Source organism: Helianthus annuus, chromosome 5 (genome assembly GCF_002127325.2).
Source record: "Helianthus annuus cultivar XRQ/B chromosome 5, HanXRQr2.0-SUNRISE, whole genome shotgun sequence".
NCBI lineage: Eukaryota > Viridiplantae > Streptophyta > Magnoliopsida > Asterales > Asteraceae > Helianthus > Helianthus annuus.
This window is the reverse complement of record NC_035437.2, coordinates 88133379-88152209: the sequence shown is the minus strand read 5'-3', so window position 1 is coordinate 88152209 and position 18831 is coordinate 88133379. Positions and strand designations below refer to the sequence as shown.

The window sequence follows — 18831 nt, the reverse complement described above, 5'->3', positions numbered from 1 at the left end:
CGGTTAGCGTATAAAAGTGTTTGCGTTGTGTGTCGATGTGATTTTATATAGGTAACGTATGTAACACCCAAAAGTGCATTAAGCAAAAAGGGTTCGAGTATACTCACATATCGTGTTTAGTAAATAAACACAGTCTTGGATCGAAGGGATCGCTTGAGAGATTAGCCTGATCACAGAATGATAACGTAAGCGTTGAACAGCGTATAACGGTGCGTCGAGTGAGATGTTTGATCGGATGGTGGTTTGATCGGATGACCGTCCGGATAACTGTTCGGTCGGATGGTCATTCGACTGAGCATGTGTATTGTAAAACGTTGAACTTTTGAAGTTTTCGTTGTAGTATGAATAAAGTCATTCGATCGGATGGCCTTTCGATCGGATGGTTGTTCGATTGAAAGCTGATATTCTTTGAAGTTTTGCGAAATTGATTAAGTGTTGAGATTACAAGTCACCTAGTCGAATAGTCATTCAATCGGATGGTCGTCCTTGCTGTTGGTCCCGGCGGACGCAGAGTTAAGTCCAAATTGAGTTGGGCATTTGAGGAACCCTCTACTGGAGGATGAGCGCAAATCCTCGATTCGTCGTCCTCCCCGGAGTCACAAAAAGCCATAATCGGTATTCCTAGCTTCATGAAGGTCAACGAAAGAGAAATCAAAACGATCGGATGGCTATTCGATCGAGCAACTGTTTGTTTGAAAACTTTGTAAAATCAGTTAAGTTAAAAAGTTTGCGATTTGACGGAGACGGCATAACGGTGTGTTAAACAACGGAAATCACATCAAGTCCAGCTCGTTCGATCGGACGAGAATCACCCCTTTCGATTAGAATCAATTGTTCTTGTCGGAGTTTCATATTCAACCCGTGAATCGGTCGTCTCTTCGATAAAAATCCATTCTCAGACCGATTCTCCACTAGAGAATGAGTAGAGAGCCTGAACGAGTCCAGATTCTAACGGTTTTGAAATATGAAACATGCATGAATTCATATCTAAAGCAAGCAAACACATAATGTTGACGTTTAAGCACATAATTGCAGACAATAATTAATTAATAAAGTAGTACGGAAATTACCGGTTTTGTGCCAGTTGTCACATATGGCGACATTCTTTCTGATCATCGCTCAGGATCTGGAAGAAAACCAAACGTCGCTGGTCAGCCTTTACGCACTGGTCTCCTATTTTGCTGCTGCTAATAACACTGGTTCAATAAAAAAAATCCACAATCATGTTGTTTGCTGCTATGATAACACTGGTTCCGGCCTTTCCACCCCTGCCTTGCAATTTTGCTGCTGAAATCAAAAGGAAATCATTGACTTGGTAAGTGGTAACTTGTTATACAGTTTAATTTTATGCAAATTTTATACTTTTACTATTCTAGTTTATGCAGAATTTTTAGTTTATGCAATTTAAGAAAAAAACTTTAAGAACATAAGAAAAAATAGAGTTTATACTCAAATAAATAAACACACTAATGTCAATTGAATTAGTGTTTACAAAGAATCCAATAAACACTACAAAAAACACAGCTTTAGCGGTGACGTAAGTCGCCTTGAAAACCGTTGCTATAGGCATTAGCGGCGACATGTTTGCTGGTAATGAGGTCGTCGCTATTAAACAAAATGTCGTCGTTAATACGCATGTCGCCGCTATTGGTTATGCCGATGACTTTGCCTGAACGTTCACTGGAGATGGATTTCCAGATTATACTTTGTTTAATGCCACCGCTATCATTTTTTTAATGTTGTACATTGTACTTGTATTAAGCCTCTGCGTTGTAGCGGTCGTAATAAAACTGTGTTAAGTAGTAGCAATACTATACCATTGTCAGCGACCACCAACACCGGAAAAGTTCGTAAAAACAAAATAAATAAAAATGGGAAAAAAATAACGGCGAACGACAAGCAGACGTAAAATCTTTGAATCACGCACGCTCCTTGCTGAGAAATTAAACCGAAACGTAAATCATAGAAAAAAATAACTAAGTTTATCCAGGACCGCGTGTTGGACGAACTTGTCAAATGCAGAAAAATAGATGTGACGCGACGGGCCAGTCAAATGGGAAAAAAAATATATGAAAAAATTGTTGAACCTTACACGCACATTGCGATGCGTTAACTCACAAAATTTAGAACGAAACGAAAAAACTTGGGAAAGATGAAAAGTATGGTGGACACAAATTGAAAATAAAAAATAGTTGGGATTAAATTGTAAATGATGAAAAACTTTGGGTTAAAAGTAAAAAACCAAAGAGTCTAAATTGCAAAATTGAAGTTATTTATTAATTTTAGATAAAGATAAGGATAAAAATAAGTGATATCTATATATTGGTTATTAATTAATATTAATATTAAAAGATATTTATTAAATAAATATAAATAAAATTTATGAGGGAGACAATGCCATGTGGCATTATTTGGAGTCTTTTTTTTTAGCATCTGCCATCAGATGTATCTTCTGCGTTGGATCTGCATACTGATAATCCTAAGCCTATCAAGATTCAGAATCTCAAATGTGAAGTCAAGGAACTGTTTACAACATCTCAAAAAACCAATACTGGATTCAACTATGCTGTTGTTGGATGGTCTTCTTATCTGAGATATTGCAATATTGCTTTGGGTGATGAACTTTCGTTAGAGTTTCACAAGTCTACTCAATTGCTGAAGTTAAAAAAAGTTGTGCATACCTTGACAAAGATTAAGTCCTCTTAGTTTCATGGTATGATTGTTTGTGATTGTACATTTGGTTCGTCGGTTGTACTAATTTTGCTTCTTAGACATGTTCTATATGTAGTTATGTCTATAAACAGCTTTCATTGTCAATGGGTGGGTGCTACTTTTTTTTTGTGGATAGGACAATGGAAATACTCATATGTATTTTTTATATTAACTGATGATGCATATTTATAGTTGTCTTTTAGTTATAATAGATAACACGTTTTGGTACAATATCTATACACATATCTATATGTTCTATCAATCTGTGTTATGCATGGTTTTCTAACATCTGATACTTACTATCTATCCATCTGGTAAGTTCTGTTGGAGATAATGGATGACAGTTTTTAGGAAAGTCTGTTGGAAAGCAACAAAAGTTTTTAACAGTTAATAGACAACAGTGGTTTGCTATCAACATAATGGAATTGCTGTTGAATAAACCTATTGACCATTAGTGTATATCAAATTTATAAGTCTGCACTAATTATTTTTTTACTCTCTGTCAATATGTGCTATGCATGGTTTCTAAGAAACGACCCGTGTTTGCACACGGGTCTTACCGCTAGTACTATATAATAAAAGAAACCAATGGAGGGACACATGTCATTCATTGGAGCCATCTATTTTTTATTTTTCTCATCTCTATCTCCTACTTAATTATAATTAATATTAATTAAAAGATAATAATAAAATAAAATTTAATATAAATTTAAACAATTCCTATAAGAGATAATATAGTCTTTTGAAATATTTAATTAGATTTCAAAATTATTTATCTTGAAATTAACAAAAGACTACACTAAATATAATCTAATATAATGTAAAGAGTTAAATGTCATTTTAGTCCCTGTGGTTTGGGTTATTTTGTTAGTTTAGTCTAAAAGTTTAATAATACACATGATTTATAAAGATATAACAAAATATAACTTTTTATTGGTTGATATATAAAATTACATGTGTTCAACCCATGCAATACATAAGGTTCTTAAAAATGTAACTTTTTTCATTATTTAATATATAAAATTAAATTTACTTAACACATACAATACACGGGGTTCTTAAAGATATAACTTTTTATTATTTAATATATAAAATTACATTTATTCAACCTAAGTAATAAAAAAGATTTTTAAAGATATATTGTTTTATTATTTGTTATATAAAATTACATTTATTCAACCCGTGTAAATAAACAAAGTTTTTAAAGATATATTTTTTTATTATTTGGTATATAAAATTACATTTATTCAACCCATGTATTACACGGGGTTCTAACCTAGTATAATATATATTTTTTCAAGCAAAGGCCGGAGGGTGTGGAGGCCCCACCCATACCACCTCACATTCTATAGCGCCACCATCCCACACCCTCTGATTTACAGTGGGGTGCCATTGATGAGGCTCCAACATGGTAACGAACGTTTTTGGTTTGATTGAGGTAAGTTGGTTAAGATAAGGGGGCGCTATAGGCATTAAGGGAGCTTTATCTCATACCCTACAAGTTAAGGGAGGGTGTGATAAAGGCCCTGGCTAATGTGGATCATACGTGATGCTGACGTATCCGGATATCCCACACCCCATAGCCTAATTACATTTGTTTTTATTTTAATATTTTATATATTTTTAATTTAATAGATAGATTGTATATCTATCTAACGTTCAATTTTCAAAATACCCAGCATATCCCAAAAATAAGGGTAGGTAGCCCAGTTACAAAAGAAAGCGGCGGTGTGAGAATTGCGTTTGCGTACAGTATTCCTCTTTTCTCATTATCTCATTTTTCTCTCTCTCTCTCTCTCTCTTCACAAACCCTAATTCCATGGAGAACTCCAAAGATCAAACCACCACCAACCCTGAAACCCCTACCAATACCACTACTACTGATTCTTCCATTCCTCCCGACAATCCAAACCCCCCGTCTTCTCTTCCCAGAACTCCCTTCACTAATCTCAGTCAGGTCGATGCCGATCTCGCTCTCGCTCGCACACTGCAAGATCAGGTCTGCTTTCATGTTTGCTTTTTATTTTAATTCCGTTTTGGATTGTGAAACTTTGCTACTTGAGGCTTGCTAGCGGATGTTCGTTATCTAATTTTTAGTTTTTTTACTCATTATTTATCTTTAATTTGAGTATTAGGATATATAGATATTGACGATTTATCATTATGTTGCACCTAAAATAGGTGAATCGTGCTTGATAAATATGTGAAAAAACCTGTCCAGATATATATATATATTTTATTGAGGAAATGAGAAAGTTATGTTATTGACCGGTGACAGTTTGTGGTTTTTTCTTGTTAGGATGTTTTTGTTTCTTAAAGATAATAATAATAGTAATAAATTAATAATTGAGGCTGTGTTGTTAGGAAAGGGCATATATGATGCTGAGAATGAATGGAGGTGGGAGTGATCATGAAAGTTGGGAAACTGGAAGTTATGTGGATGATGATGAATTAGATCAAGAAAATAGCGAATATGATGCGGAAGAAGAAGAAGAGGATGCGTTTGATGTTCATGCTCATTTGGATAATGGATCTGGAGAGGAAGATCGGGGCAACCGAGGTGTTGAACTAGATCCGGCTTCTTTCCCTGATGATGAAGCTTATGCCAGAGCGCTACAAGATGCTGAAGATCAAGAAATGGCTGCTAGATTGCTGGCTCTCACCGGCATTAATGGGAGTGAGTTTTTGTCATGAGTTTTGTTTTTTTTTATTTTGTTATTTTATTTTTTGTATGGGTATCTGGGTTGTGTCGGATGCTGTTTCTGCTCCCAGTTCAAAACATATATGGCTAACAAAGTCTTTGTTGATTGCCAGTGGTTACTGAGGAGGAAGAGGACAGTATGGATGATCATGGTGGCAATTCTCAGGTGTTTTATTGATTTTCTCTTTGGTTCATTGGTATCGTTAGATGTGTTTCCACACACTTGCTATCCAAAAATATAGCCATGAGTATGTCAATTGTCAAGTATCGAACTTAAAATCATCTGCTTAGATTCTTTAATCTGAATGTACGTTAAATAGAAAGTCAAGGCTAATAATGGGAAACAAACACTAAGAGTCTGAGATGATCTTTTTATGCATTTTGTTAAGGAATGAAGTTATTACTTCATGCGTCTAGGTGCATTATCTAAGTGAGGCTCATTAACTGTGCTTCTAGTTTCTAGGCGCTCGCTTCGGCTCTCCAGGCGCACTAAGTACCAAAATTTATTTTGTTTTTTATTTAGTTCAAAATTATTGATCTTCTTCATGGTATAAGCTTCCACAATACCGATTGAAGCAGCTTTCATCCGGATTTCTGATCCAATTTAGAACTTCTATAACTTTTGAACTTTCAAGTTTTGGAATTACATTTTATCCTCACTACTTCAGAACTTTTGATACTAATTAGATTATTTTAAATGTTATATAGTAGCTTTCTTTATTTTATTTGAAGAATTTTATTATTCTAATACATTATATATTTTTTCTTTTAAGTACGCCTTTTTTCCTCGTGCCCTCGCTTTTTTGCGCCAGCGGCTAGCGCCTTTGATAAATATGCTGCAAATGAATCATTATGTTAAAAATTACTATTAAGTATTGAATTATTAATCTTGCATACAGATATTTTGAAGACCTGAACGATATTTAACATTTTACAATATCATCTTACTAATAATTTTTGCTATTGCAAAGTTTCAGCTTCACCTAATTACTATGTTCTGCTTTATTGGTTGTTGGCAACCTCGATCTCTTGTGTTCTCTCTCTTTTTTCTGAAGAAGAAAATGCGGGAAATAAAAGCGACTCTTTAAGTTGTTGTTAGAAGTATATGTTGTCAGTGGGTCCATTGGGCCTCCTATGATTGCAATTTTGGAGGAATTGTACCTCATTAGTCATTACATATTTGTTCATCACACATCTTGCTTCACCCTATATCATCGACTTGACAATTATATTTTTGTTAATGCTTGTGTCTTTCAGGATTCATGGGATGATGTTGACCCAGATGAACTATCATATGAGGTAATATCTCTAAAAAATCATTCAATTATCTCAACTTGTATTTGTATTGGTTTTTGGTGTTGTATGAGTTGCTGCTCACATTCAAGAATTATAGGAATTGATTGCACTGGGTGAAGTAGTTGGGACCGAAAGTAGAGGGCTTTCTGCCGATTCAATTGCTTCTTTACGCTCAGTCGTTTACAAGGCCCAGAATAGTCAAAATGGAAGCAGTGAAACGTAAGAACGAGTCTCATTTGTGTTTTTTGGTTTGACCCAGAATAGTCAATATACTACTTCATTCTAATAATTATTCTCTTTGCGTATCTCAGTTGTGTTATATGTCGCTTAGACTATGAGGATGGTGATAACTTGATCTTGCTTTCGTGCAAACACTCTTACCATTCTGAGTGCATAACTAACTGGCTGCAAATAAACAAGGTACATATGTTTTTACTATCATTAATGTGATTGCTTCTTGGAGGTAGCAAAATGAGTTGGCAAGCACAAGGTCACATTTGGGTCAAAATGGATAGATTTGTATCAGGGTTGGCACGGACGGGTCTGTGTGGTTGGATTGACCTGCCAACACTTGTTTTTGTCATTTTGAAATATTTAAATAGGTAATGTTATTAAACATAGAGTAACTTACACAAATTGTCCTTTGTTCATGTACTAAATTGCACTCTTTGGTCTTTGTCTTTACAAAGCACGCAGCATATCCTTTATTTCTACGTTTTGCGTGCTCTTTGTTCTTTAAGCTAAACAATGTTAACTTTTCAGTTAACTTTAAGATGACCATTTTACCCAAAGGACATAATAAGTTTATTTATATAAAGTACATAACATGTAAATATGTAATTTATTCTTTTCTTTATTTTCTTTTCTTTTTTTCCTTTCTTTTCTTTTTTTATTTTATTAAATTTATCACTATTATTGTATCGATTACTTTAAAATTTTCTTAATTTATTAATTAACACTTTTTTTTTAAAAAATATATGTTTTTGTAATTTATTTATTTTAGTTTTTTGATTAAATTATTTACTTTTTTTTATTTTTCAAATAATGTTGTTTTTATACTATGTTTTTATATAAACCGTTGTGATCGAGTTATTTTTATCACTTTTACAATTATTGTATGTTATTCAAACAAGATTTACACCAAAATGTGGAGGAAAAAGTAAGCAAGCCAGTTGCGCGTTACGACGGGTCGGTTTAAACATAGATAAACAACATGCCGCAATGTTGTATTTTGAGATGAGTGTCCGTCAAACATTTTATAACAGTCTAAAATGTCGTTACAAAATTTCAAAATTTTATAGAACATCATAGTTTAAACCGACCCATCAGCATGCTTATTTTTTTCCATATTTTTGGTAAATTTCGTTCGAATAACATGTAATAATGAGAAAAGGTTATAGAATAGTAACCAAATTTCAAAAGTGTTATAATTAGGTTACTCGTATCGTTTTTGTCTCAATTAGATAATTTAACATTCAACTCGAGCCATGTTCTTTTTTCATGTGTCAAGATGTTGGGGTCGGATTATTTTAATATATGAATATATAATTTTTAAAAATAAACACACTTTATTTACATTAAAAGTTAAAAAAACAAGTTAAAATCCACGTCATCACTTGACGTTAGCATCAAATAAGAAGGAAAAAAGAAACAAAAATTCATATCACCACGATTATCTATGAAATGGATGAAAACCCCTTTATTTTAATGAAAAAATGAATGTTGAGTGACTTGATTGGAACACTTTTGAAACGTAAGTGACCTAATTGGAACACTGTAAAACTTGGTTACTATTCTAGAAAGTTACCCCAATAATGGGAAAAGTGATAAAAAATAACTCGATCACACTAACGGTTTATGTAGAAACATAGTATAAAAATACATTATTAGTAAAATAAAAAAGTAAATAATTTAATTAAACAAACGATATTAAATAAATTATAAAAACTTATATTTTTATTAAAAAAATTGTTAATTAATGAATAAATTATAAGTAATCAATAAAACAATAGTGATAAATTTAATAAAATAGAAAGAAAATAGTGATAAATTTAATAAGATAAAATAACTTGAGTAAATTACAGGTTATGTCCTTTATAAATAAACTCCAGATTATGTCATTTGGGCAAAATGGTCATTTTACCATAAAGTTAACTGAAAAGTGAACATCAATTAGTTTAAAGGACAAAGAGCGTGCAAAACATAGAAATAAACACATGTTGCATGCTTTTTAAAGACAAAAGGACAGAGTGAAATTTAGTACATAAATAAAGGACAATTTGTGTAATTTACTCCATAGTTGTCAATAGCGGCTATTGTGTGCTATGTAGCGAATCGATGAAGTGTCACTAGTTGGGTTATAGCGTAAATAGCGACAAATTTTTTTTTGGTTTTTGATGTAAATAGCAATTAGATATAGCTATAAAATAGCTGGATTATAGGTTTTTGTTATATACATTTAAAATAGCATATATACCAAGGTATTTTGATATAATATACATATAAAAATTTTCAAAATTATTTTTCTAGCGTATCGCTATTTATAAAATAGCGGTTACTATTTGTCGCTATTCGCTACGTGGCATATAGGTCCCTCGTCGCTATTCGCTATTAACAACTAGGATTTACTCTTAAACATTTGCCAACTTACACTTAAATTTATAAGTTTCTTGAATATTACAGTTTGTGTTGTTATTGCTTATTAGAGGTAGCAACATGGGGTTGATGGGTCGTGTTGAGCCGATACTTAAAATAAGTAATTGTTCGTATTACTAGAAACTATAATATTAATTAGTTATCTTTCTTTTTTTGGGTAAAGGGTTGCCCCGGTGAATTTTACATCAACCAAATAAAACAAGTGAGGAATTTTAGTTATCTTTCTTTTTTTTTTGGGTAAAGGGTTATTCAACATTAAGCAACGAGATTTCTTTCTTTTCATTTATGAATTCTACATATTCAATCTTTTTGAATCATTTGTCTGAACCGTTTGTTTTTTGCGTGTCTTTGTGATGGCGAAACCTTAATATTTATTTGTGAATGGTCTGTGCAGGTGTGCCCTGTATGCAGCACAGAGGTGGCGACATCTAGCAACGCTTGTTGACATTGATGATGGTTTGTTTTATGTTGCTGCACATGCGCGCGTAGGTCTCATCTACTGTGTGAATGACACTATTGGCAACATTTGTTAGTTATGTTATTGGAAGCTTTCTTTGTTCTTGTTTGTCTGTTGGTCAATTATATCAAGTAAAATTTGTACAAAATGTCATAATTTAGGTTATGTTTATCATATTTGAACGTTGGAACACATTTATATGGTTAATTTTTTTTTAGAACACTATGAAGTTTGATTACAATTAGGGACAATTATCAAGAAAAAAAATCAAATACAAATACTGTTATTATAAAAAACGTACGAATAGGGTGAAAAAGGTAAAAAAAACGTGGTGACATTTTCGTAGTTATTTACTCGTTGAGTAATTATCAAAATTACTCTACAAATGATCTTGTAGAGTAATTTTGTTCTTGTAGGGTAATTTTGTAAAATGTTCTTCTAGTGTAATTTTGATCTTATAGAGTAATTTTGTAGAGTATCATAATTACTTTACAAATGATCTTGTATGGTAATTTTGACCGTGTAAAATAATTTTGATCTTGTAGAGTAATTTTGTAGAGTATCAAAATTATTTTGCAAGTTTCAAGTTTACCTACATGAACATTTTACAAAATTACCTTACAAGAACAAAATTACTGTACAAAACATTTTACAAAATTACCCAAAAGATCATTTGTAGGGTGATTTTGATAATTACCATACGAGCAAGTAATTACGAAAATGCTACCGTGTTTTTTTGTTTTTTCATGCCTTTTGTACGTTTTGTACGATAACACTGTTTGTACGTCAATTATCAAATATCAAGAATATTATTTACCATTGCATATTTTCAAACAACAATGGACTTACTTTTTTTTTGGTATAATATAAAGAATTTTATCATATAATTTAATGTTGAATCAAATTTATAGTTTGATAAACAAGGTAGTCTATGGGGATGTTTAGGTTAGCTTATTTTGGAGTAACTTATTGACTTATAAAAGTTAATAAGTTGTTTGTGTGTTGAGAATTTTTAAAAAAGTTGAAAAGTCCTTATTGAGAAGGAATTCCAAACACCCCCTGTCTATAACTTGCTTTAAATTTGTGTAGTGGGCTGTGGGTTGGTGTCCCACCATACGTCACGTGCACATCACCCTCAAACCGTTCCACCTTGTTTTGTTTTTTTAGTTTTCTTTTAATCCACTATATCACAGATAATGGTATGTGGTATTGACGTGACAATATTTTTTGGATACTACTCTATAATTATCTAAGAAACAGGTGTTTCTACCAAGCGGACTAGCATCATTGGCTTTTCTAGTAAACATGTTCTAACCAAGCCTTAACAAATAATTGTTGTCCAAACGTGATTTACAAATCAATTATCTAGGGGGTTTAACTTGTAAGTTGTTTCAAAACTCATTGAATACGTAAGGCAACTGGAAATGAAGTTCAAACGCAAGCATATCACCTTAAGGCTTCACTTTTCAAGCTTGATATCGGAAACAAAATCATAGATATTTGAAAAATATTATAAGTTACAAAAAAATAGAGTAAAATGTCAAAATTGTTCTTGAGATATAGGCATATCGCCTGTTTCATCCATCTTTTTCAATTGGATCCTTGAGGTTTGCAATTTGTTGTCATTTTCATCCAATTAACTAACCATGCTTAAATGTAACATTAACCTCAGTTACAATTTGGACATTTTACCTAGTTTTTGTTTCTTTTACTATTTATTATTATCTTTTTATTTTAAAATAAGAGTAAATTACAAGTTTTGTCCTTTATGTTTACACCAAATTGCAGGTGTTGTCCTTTTTTCTAAAAGCTTACAGGCGCTGTCCTTAACCTTCCAAAATCTTGCACATTATGTCCTTTAGGCCAAACTCAGTTAGATTTTTTGGTTAAATCTAGTCATGTGCATTGCACATGAGGGCATATTTGTCCATTCACATTTCAGGGGCTATTTCAGGGGCTATTTTGTAAAGAGGAACAAAACTTGTGAATTATAGAGTAAATTACACAACCAGACTTTCACATTCTCTCTCATTATCTCTCTAACTTTAACTCCACCACCACCACATCTGAATCACCACCCACCCTCAATATCCCCAAAGAATGATTACTCTTTTATATCAAATTACCACATAGAAAATCTAAACCCATCTTGAATGATAATGATAAAATTGAGGTCAAACCACCATCCAATTGGGTCAAAGTTCCAGAAGGATTTCGTGAAATGAGACCTTTAGAAGATATGGAATGTGAGAAAGCTGGTAGTTCTCTTCCAAAGAAGATAAATAGTGACGATTCCACCTTGAACGCACCGGATCTTGGCTTTGCCGGCCGCAATCTCCATCTTCATCGCACCTCTCTTTCCCTCTCTAAGAATCTTTTTTTTTCTTTCTCCCTCCCTGCTTAGATCTAAAATCAATTTGGGGGTTAGTGTCCAGATGCATGGTACACTTGGCGCCACCAGATGCTCCACCTCTCCGCCGCCCAACATCAACAGTTCAGCACCACAACCTACCCATGTTACCATCAGCCAGCACCACCGTCAATACCTACCAAAGGGTTTCGATTCATATTCCGGAAAAAAAAATCATTTTTACACCCCCTTTTCATGTGTCATTTGATGCTTGTTTCATTCAATGTGCAGGGTTTCGATTCATATGTTTGTAACTAAGCTGTTTTTATGTATGCCCACCAAGTGTTTGATGAAATTTTTTTGAAGCCAAATTAGAGCTAGGGTATGGTTTTGTTGCAGATAAGAAGCAACGGCATCCCGCTTGCAACTTCCGGGGGCTGATGCGGTTCTGTTACGTGTAACTCATTCTAATCTCAAGACATTCTCTTCTGATGTTATATACAATTAAGTTGTAGTTTTATCCACTTGCGCGTTTAATTCAGCTCTGTTTATCGATTTGATTTATTAGGTATCATTTTATGAATTTTATGTTCTGATGGTTGAATTTGATGATTGTTGTTGTGTTTAGGTGGAACTGGAGTGGTGTTTAGGGAGGTGTGTAGTGTGAAGAATGGCGGGGAGTTCGAGTGAGGAATCCGGGCAGCAGCGTTCCGGGGAGGCAAGTGATGACTCAGACTGTGTATTGGTCGTTCCAATTTTCTGGCAAGGTTCCGACATCTCAGGCGAGCGGTGATGGTGGCGGGTGGAGTTCTTGAGTTCCAGATATATACAGAGAGAGACATTTTATATATATTTTATTTTTAAGTTTTGTACAAAACAGTCCCTGTCCCTCTTTACAAAATAGCCCCTGGGAACGTGAATAGACAAATATGCCCTCATATGCAATATACATGACCAGATTTAACCAAAAAATCTAACTGGGTTTGGCCTAAAGGACATAACATGCAAGATTTTAGAAGGTTAAGGACAGCGCCTGTAAACTTTTGGAAAAAAAGGTGTGACAACCCTCACAATTACAGGTATCCGTACAATTAATTAATATTAAATTTGTGCTTAATGACTGTGCATGGTTACAACTGTTGATTAAACTGCTTACTGATTTCTGTTACATACATACATACATACATACATACATACATACATACATACATACATACATACATACATACATACATACATACATATGCATCACATTCATGAGGTCACTCCATTTATTACATAGAAACCTTAGTGACAAACTTGATGCACAAAGCACAGTTAGCACAGTGAGCGGATAGCCTAGAAAACCTGTTGACAATGCCAGCACATAGACAGACAATGTTTTTAAGGCCAGTATGAGCCAGAGACAGGATACTACCCTAGTAGGGAGTGTAGGGAAGTGAGGACCATAAAACTGCGTCACTAGGTGATAGTTAGAGTGCCGGGAAGTGCCTAAAACACACTTTAACTGCAAAATTATGCACTTATTATCAAAATTCAGCATTTAGACATGCTAGTCACTTGCAAAAAATATGGCAAAATGGTCCTGTATGCTTTCCTAAGTGTCGGGAATTAAAAGTGTTACTAAAAGTTATATAAAAGACACTTTACGGATTAACTAAGCACTTTAACGAAACGATACCCAACCGAACAACCGGACATTACCCGGAACACAAAAATATTGGTAGAACATTGTTTCACTTTTACTAAGCTAGTTAGGATCCCCGAACACCATAACACATCATACAAAATATCTTGTAACTTATAACACTAACTAGATGCTTAAAACCTAACTAATTAACATAAATACCCATTACATCCCAACCAAACCACCCCTTCTTACGGTTTCAAGGGTGGTGCCCCACCCTTGATTTTCTTCATTTGTTTAATGAATTTGTAGTGTACTTAAGGAACACTAAACCTAAAGGATAAAAGGGTGTTGGGAGATTATCTATTTAACCACTAGATCACCATTCATTTCATCATTCACACATCAACAACACACAAAACTCTCTCCCTCTTCCTCTTGCTCGGCCGTGAGCCACCACCACCCTCACCATCACCTTCAAGTCTTCATCATTCAATCTCTAGTGATCCTAAGGTTCTACAAGGCGCACAACGAAGCTTGGTGTCCTCGGAAGTGGAAGGACCTCTCTTATCTTCTTTTATCCACTCAATTTCTTCACTTGAACTTCCCTAGCCTTGAGCTAGTGGTAAGAACTTAGATCCTTTCATTTTTCATCTTGTTTAAGTGGTTAATGATGTATCATGAACAAAAACATTAAGAACATTTATGAATCATATGAAGAAGACATGAATATAAACTAATTTGATGATGAAATAAGAAGGAAACTTGATAAAATGAAGTTGTTGTAGTTATGTTGTTGATATTTCGATGATTACTAGCAATATGATGTTTGATCATCACATGAAGCTTGTTAAGTTATGACTAAAAACATGACTTAATAAGTTAGAGATGATTATGTGTACATAAAATGATCATCTTCTTGTTAAAGCATGAACTTAGGAATAAAAGTGATTTTCTTAGAAAATAATAAACCTAGTGGACTAGTAAACTTGTAAACTCAAGACTTGTGTATGAGTTATTTTAGAAAACCAAGTTTAAAAGGCGGTTTTTGAGAGAGTATGATTCTTATATATACTTACACCATCTTTGAAATAAACTAAGTATATGGATGCTAGTGAAGCATGAAAATATTGAAAATGGATATTTTTGTAAAATAAGTTCACTAGTTGTGAACATCTAAAAATCCCGAGAACGAGAGTCTTACAAAAATAAACACATTTTGGAGGCTAACTAAACCCACTAAACACCCCACTAAGTTACTACGCATTTTTATGAAAAACCAAGTTCATGTTGTCATGTAAATTGCATAGTTTATGCACTTGACTAGTGTAATGTTGTTTAGTAACTTGTTATTGATTGATTGGATGAATTTTTAAAACAAAATGATATGCTATAAGCATGGACACCTCCATTTACAAAGGAAACTCTGGCGAAATTTTTCTAAAAATCCAACACTTAGAAATATTTTTCTAACAAATGTTTACAAATATATATTTTTAACTTTGTTTTCAAAATAAACTTCGCCATAATTTTTATTACAAAAATACCAAGTATCGGAGGTTGATTTTCGTAAATAAAATTTGATAAATATATATTTTATACTAAAACTCTTGTGTGATTATTTGTTTATTTTGTGAACTAGTTATATTACTTTTAGGGTAAAATAATATAACTTATGAATACCATGGAAATTACAACTCCAGAATAATACCAAAAATATCAGGGAATAAAATATTTAAGTTACACACTCGGTATTGAAAAATCGAACGCTCAAACATAACTTATGAAATAATCCGGAAAATGCTTCTACACATACATTTTTTGGTAAGATATTATTCTGGAAATTAATGGAGTAAAATATATTATTTTTGGGAAAAACACATATATTTTGGGAATATGTTATTTTGGACAAATAATTTAAATATATTTTTCTAAGTGCGACTTAAAATATATTTTTCGGAATCACAATAATACATGTATAAATACCCCCATCCTTGGGAAGGAAATACGAAGTTAAAATACTTGTGAAGTATAAATACGAAATATTATTTAACGATTATTCCATAATAAAATATAATTTAAAGTTAAGATAATTATTTTAACTAATAATTGTAACTTGGAATAATATTCGGAAACTTAAGAGTCGCAACTCAAAAACATTAAACCCTAAGCCAAGGCACGACCCGTTCGTCTAATAGACATTAGTACGTGTAGGTCGTCGCATAGCGGACATAGTTTGGGTTGACGATTCGATTCCGAGGACGCAGTACTGTGAGTTCATGTCCCCCCTTTTCTTTTAACTGTTTTCAGTTTTATACTTCGGGGGTGAAATACATGTTACAATTATTACAAACGTTTATTACATGGTATGGTTAGCTTAAGGAGGGTTTACTACTAGATCATGTGAAGGGTGGGTACAACACTTAAGGCCATCGATCCTCGTTGTTAGTACCAAGGGACATAAGTGATAGATCTATTTGGGTGTAGCGAGCCCACACCCATGAGGCCGGGGCGGCCCATAAAGGTGACTGTGTCTTACAGCCGAAGCCCGGTAACAAATTTGCTAGGTTTGAGTCTTCCTACACCTTTTCACACATACCAGTGGCTTTGCAACCCATTGGTGATCTCTTTTTCCTTATTGCTACATACCAGGGACTTTTATTCATACTTTGAAGGTTTATACATACTCACTTTTACATGAACTCGCTCAACTTTTGTTGATTTTTCAAACTACGTGTATTTCAGGAAATTAATGGATCTGGTGAAGTGTGCAATTGTGTCAAGCTGCGTAGTGAATAATGATGTCATCCAGGTTTAGGAGGTGTAACCCTTACCTGGACGGGTTACATGTCTTTAAACCACGTTTTATTTGAGTCTTATGATGAGTCTTTGTGAACTCTGTTAATCTTGTCATGTTTGTAACTTACTTTATGTGTCGACATTTTCAAACAATGATGTTGTGGTATCTTTAAACTTAATGAATGGATGATCATCTTGTGTTTTATTTTCATATAGCATTGTTATGATTGTTGCTATGGTATTAAGAAGTCACACCAAATAAACCCACGCTTCCGCAAAAGCCAGGGTGTGACAGCTTGGTATCAGAGCCTCGATCATAGCGAACTAGGATTCCTTCTCGAGTCTAGACTATGATCACTAGGGCTCTCACGAAAACATTTTTACATTGCATACACTAAACGTCCAGATCCAGGGCACAAACATTTTACAAACAAAAAGGCACAAATACACTTTTCAAAATTCATGGTTCAATCTTAGAGACTGAGGGAGTTCAACCTTAGAGGCTGGGGGGAGCTCAGTCTTAGAGACTGAGGGAGGTTCAGTCTTAGAGACTGAGGGGTTCAATCTTAGAGATTGAGGAAGAGTTTAGTGTTAGAGACTGGGAGGTTGGTCTTAGAGACCAGGGATTTAGTCTTAGAGACTGGGAGAGTTGGTCTTAGAGACCAGGGAGTTAGTCTAAGAGACTGGGTGGGATAGTCTGGGGAAGACTAGGATGATTACTTGCATTATTGTGACTTACATGCTTATTTGATTATATGTTGATATATGTGCAATTGTCGTGATTGTTTGTTACAGACACTATATCTTCGTCGAGTGGAGTTTCTGACCCCCTGGCAGTAGATTCAGAGGACCCGATGCACACCGATCCGGAGGTCTTTACATCTGATACGGACAGTACTGACGACGACGATTTCCAGCCCTTCGCGTTGCCGGATTTCGGTGATGATGCCTAGCACGCTGATGGTATTCCTGATGGGAATCTACCCCTTGCCTTGATCCCTGCTCCCATTCCACTTGCTGCATTTCCCGTAGAGGATTTGCCACTCGATGTTGTGTCCGATGACGGCATCCATCTTACCGAGGGTCCCCCTGAGGACGACCATGAGGGTGGGGCCCTGATTGCTGATGATGTCGTCATTCCTATTGCTGAGGCTCCTGTGGAGGAGGCTCCTACTGATTCACCTGGTCCAAACTCGTTTGAGTCTGTGGCATCTGCTTCTTTGCACGACCAGGGCATACAACACTACTCTCCTAACGCTGACTCAGACGTAGCGATATCAGCTGTACCTGGTTCACCTCACGAGTTTGAGTTTGATCATGAGTTCGAGGACGAGTTTGATCCAGTTTTTCCTCCTGATTTTGATCCCGATCACGAGATCGGGTTTATTCCTGTTGACCAGCCCTTGGAGGCACCAGTGGCTCCTATGGATCAGTTATTTGATATACCTGCCGACTTTGATATAGATTTTGCTGACCCTGAGCCTGTCATGGCACCAGAGCCTATTGTTGCTCCTGACCCTGTACCAGCGCACGACCCTGTTCCTGATGATGCTCCAGTTGTTGCACCACTTGTTCTTATGGATGCACCAGCAATTGCACCACCTATTGTTGATGTTCCCATTGTTGCACCACTAGTGGTGGATGTCCCTATTGCTGATGCACCCCTGCCTGATCCCGTGCCGGCATTTGTTGACCGTGAACCGTTCGCTGCTCACATCGATCCTCGATACGCTGACACCCACAATGGGTGGATCGAGGATGATGATGACTACCCTCCATTCGTACTACCAGTCACTCCTCCTGTAGCACCTGTTTCCGCACCTATTGATGTTCCATTTTACCACCCACACACCCCTGACGTCCATCGCACTGATCTTCATATCACATTCCTCCAGGATATTCCTCCACCTTGTCCTGGGGAGGGTTCATCGAGGCAGCCGCCTGCTTTTGTTCCACCTGTATCATCATCTGTTCCGTTCATGTCCCAGTTCCCTCACACTACACCATCTTTTGTACCTTCGGGCGAGCCGTTTCTGTGGTCTTCGCCCAATGTTATGCCGTTATCAGACCCGTATCACCCTTTTCATGTGGGGTACAAGACGGACGATATACTCATCTCCCTACAGCTACAGCAGGACGCACTGAGTCGTCGCGTTCAGGAGTTAGAGAGGACTCCATGTCCTCCATGTCACTGTCAGACTCCTTTCGCCGTACCACACGCTCCCCTCCCGCCA

The 18831-nt window shown here is 35.1% G+C and overlaps 1 protein-coding gene and 1 long non-coding RNA gene across 2 annotated transcripts; both read left to right on the top strand.

Moving 5' to 3' along the window:
* The first annotated feature begins 4429 nt into the window (after positions 1-4429).
* On the top strand, positions 4430-10043 carry LOC110940402 (E3 ubiquitin ligase BIG BROTHER-related). The gene is made up of 7 exons (XM_022181951.2): positions 4430-4711; positions 5077-5389; positions 5527-5579; positions 6671-6712; positions 6807-6928; positions 7021-7129; positions 9759-10043. Exons 1-7 carry the CDS (start codon positions 4532-4534, stop codon positions 9807-9809), a joined length of 870 nt encoding a protein of 289 aa, XP_022037643.1. The 5' UTR covers positions 4430-4531; the 3' UTR covers positions 9810-10043.
* A 1771-nt stretch (positions 10044-11814) lies between these two features.
* LOC110938764 lies at positions 11815-13247 on the top strand. The gene is made up of 2 exons (XR_002591664.2): positions 11815-12628; positions 12800-13247. It is a non-coding gene; the product is annotated as an uncharacterized LOC110938764 (long non-coding RNA).
* Positions 13248-18831: the final 5584 nt, after the last annotated feature.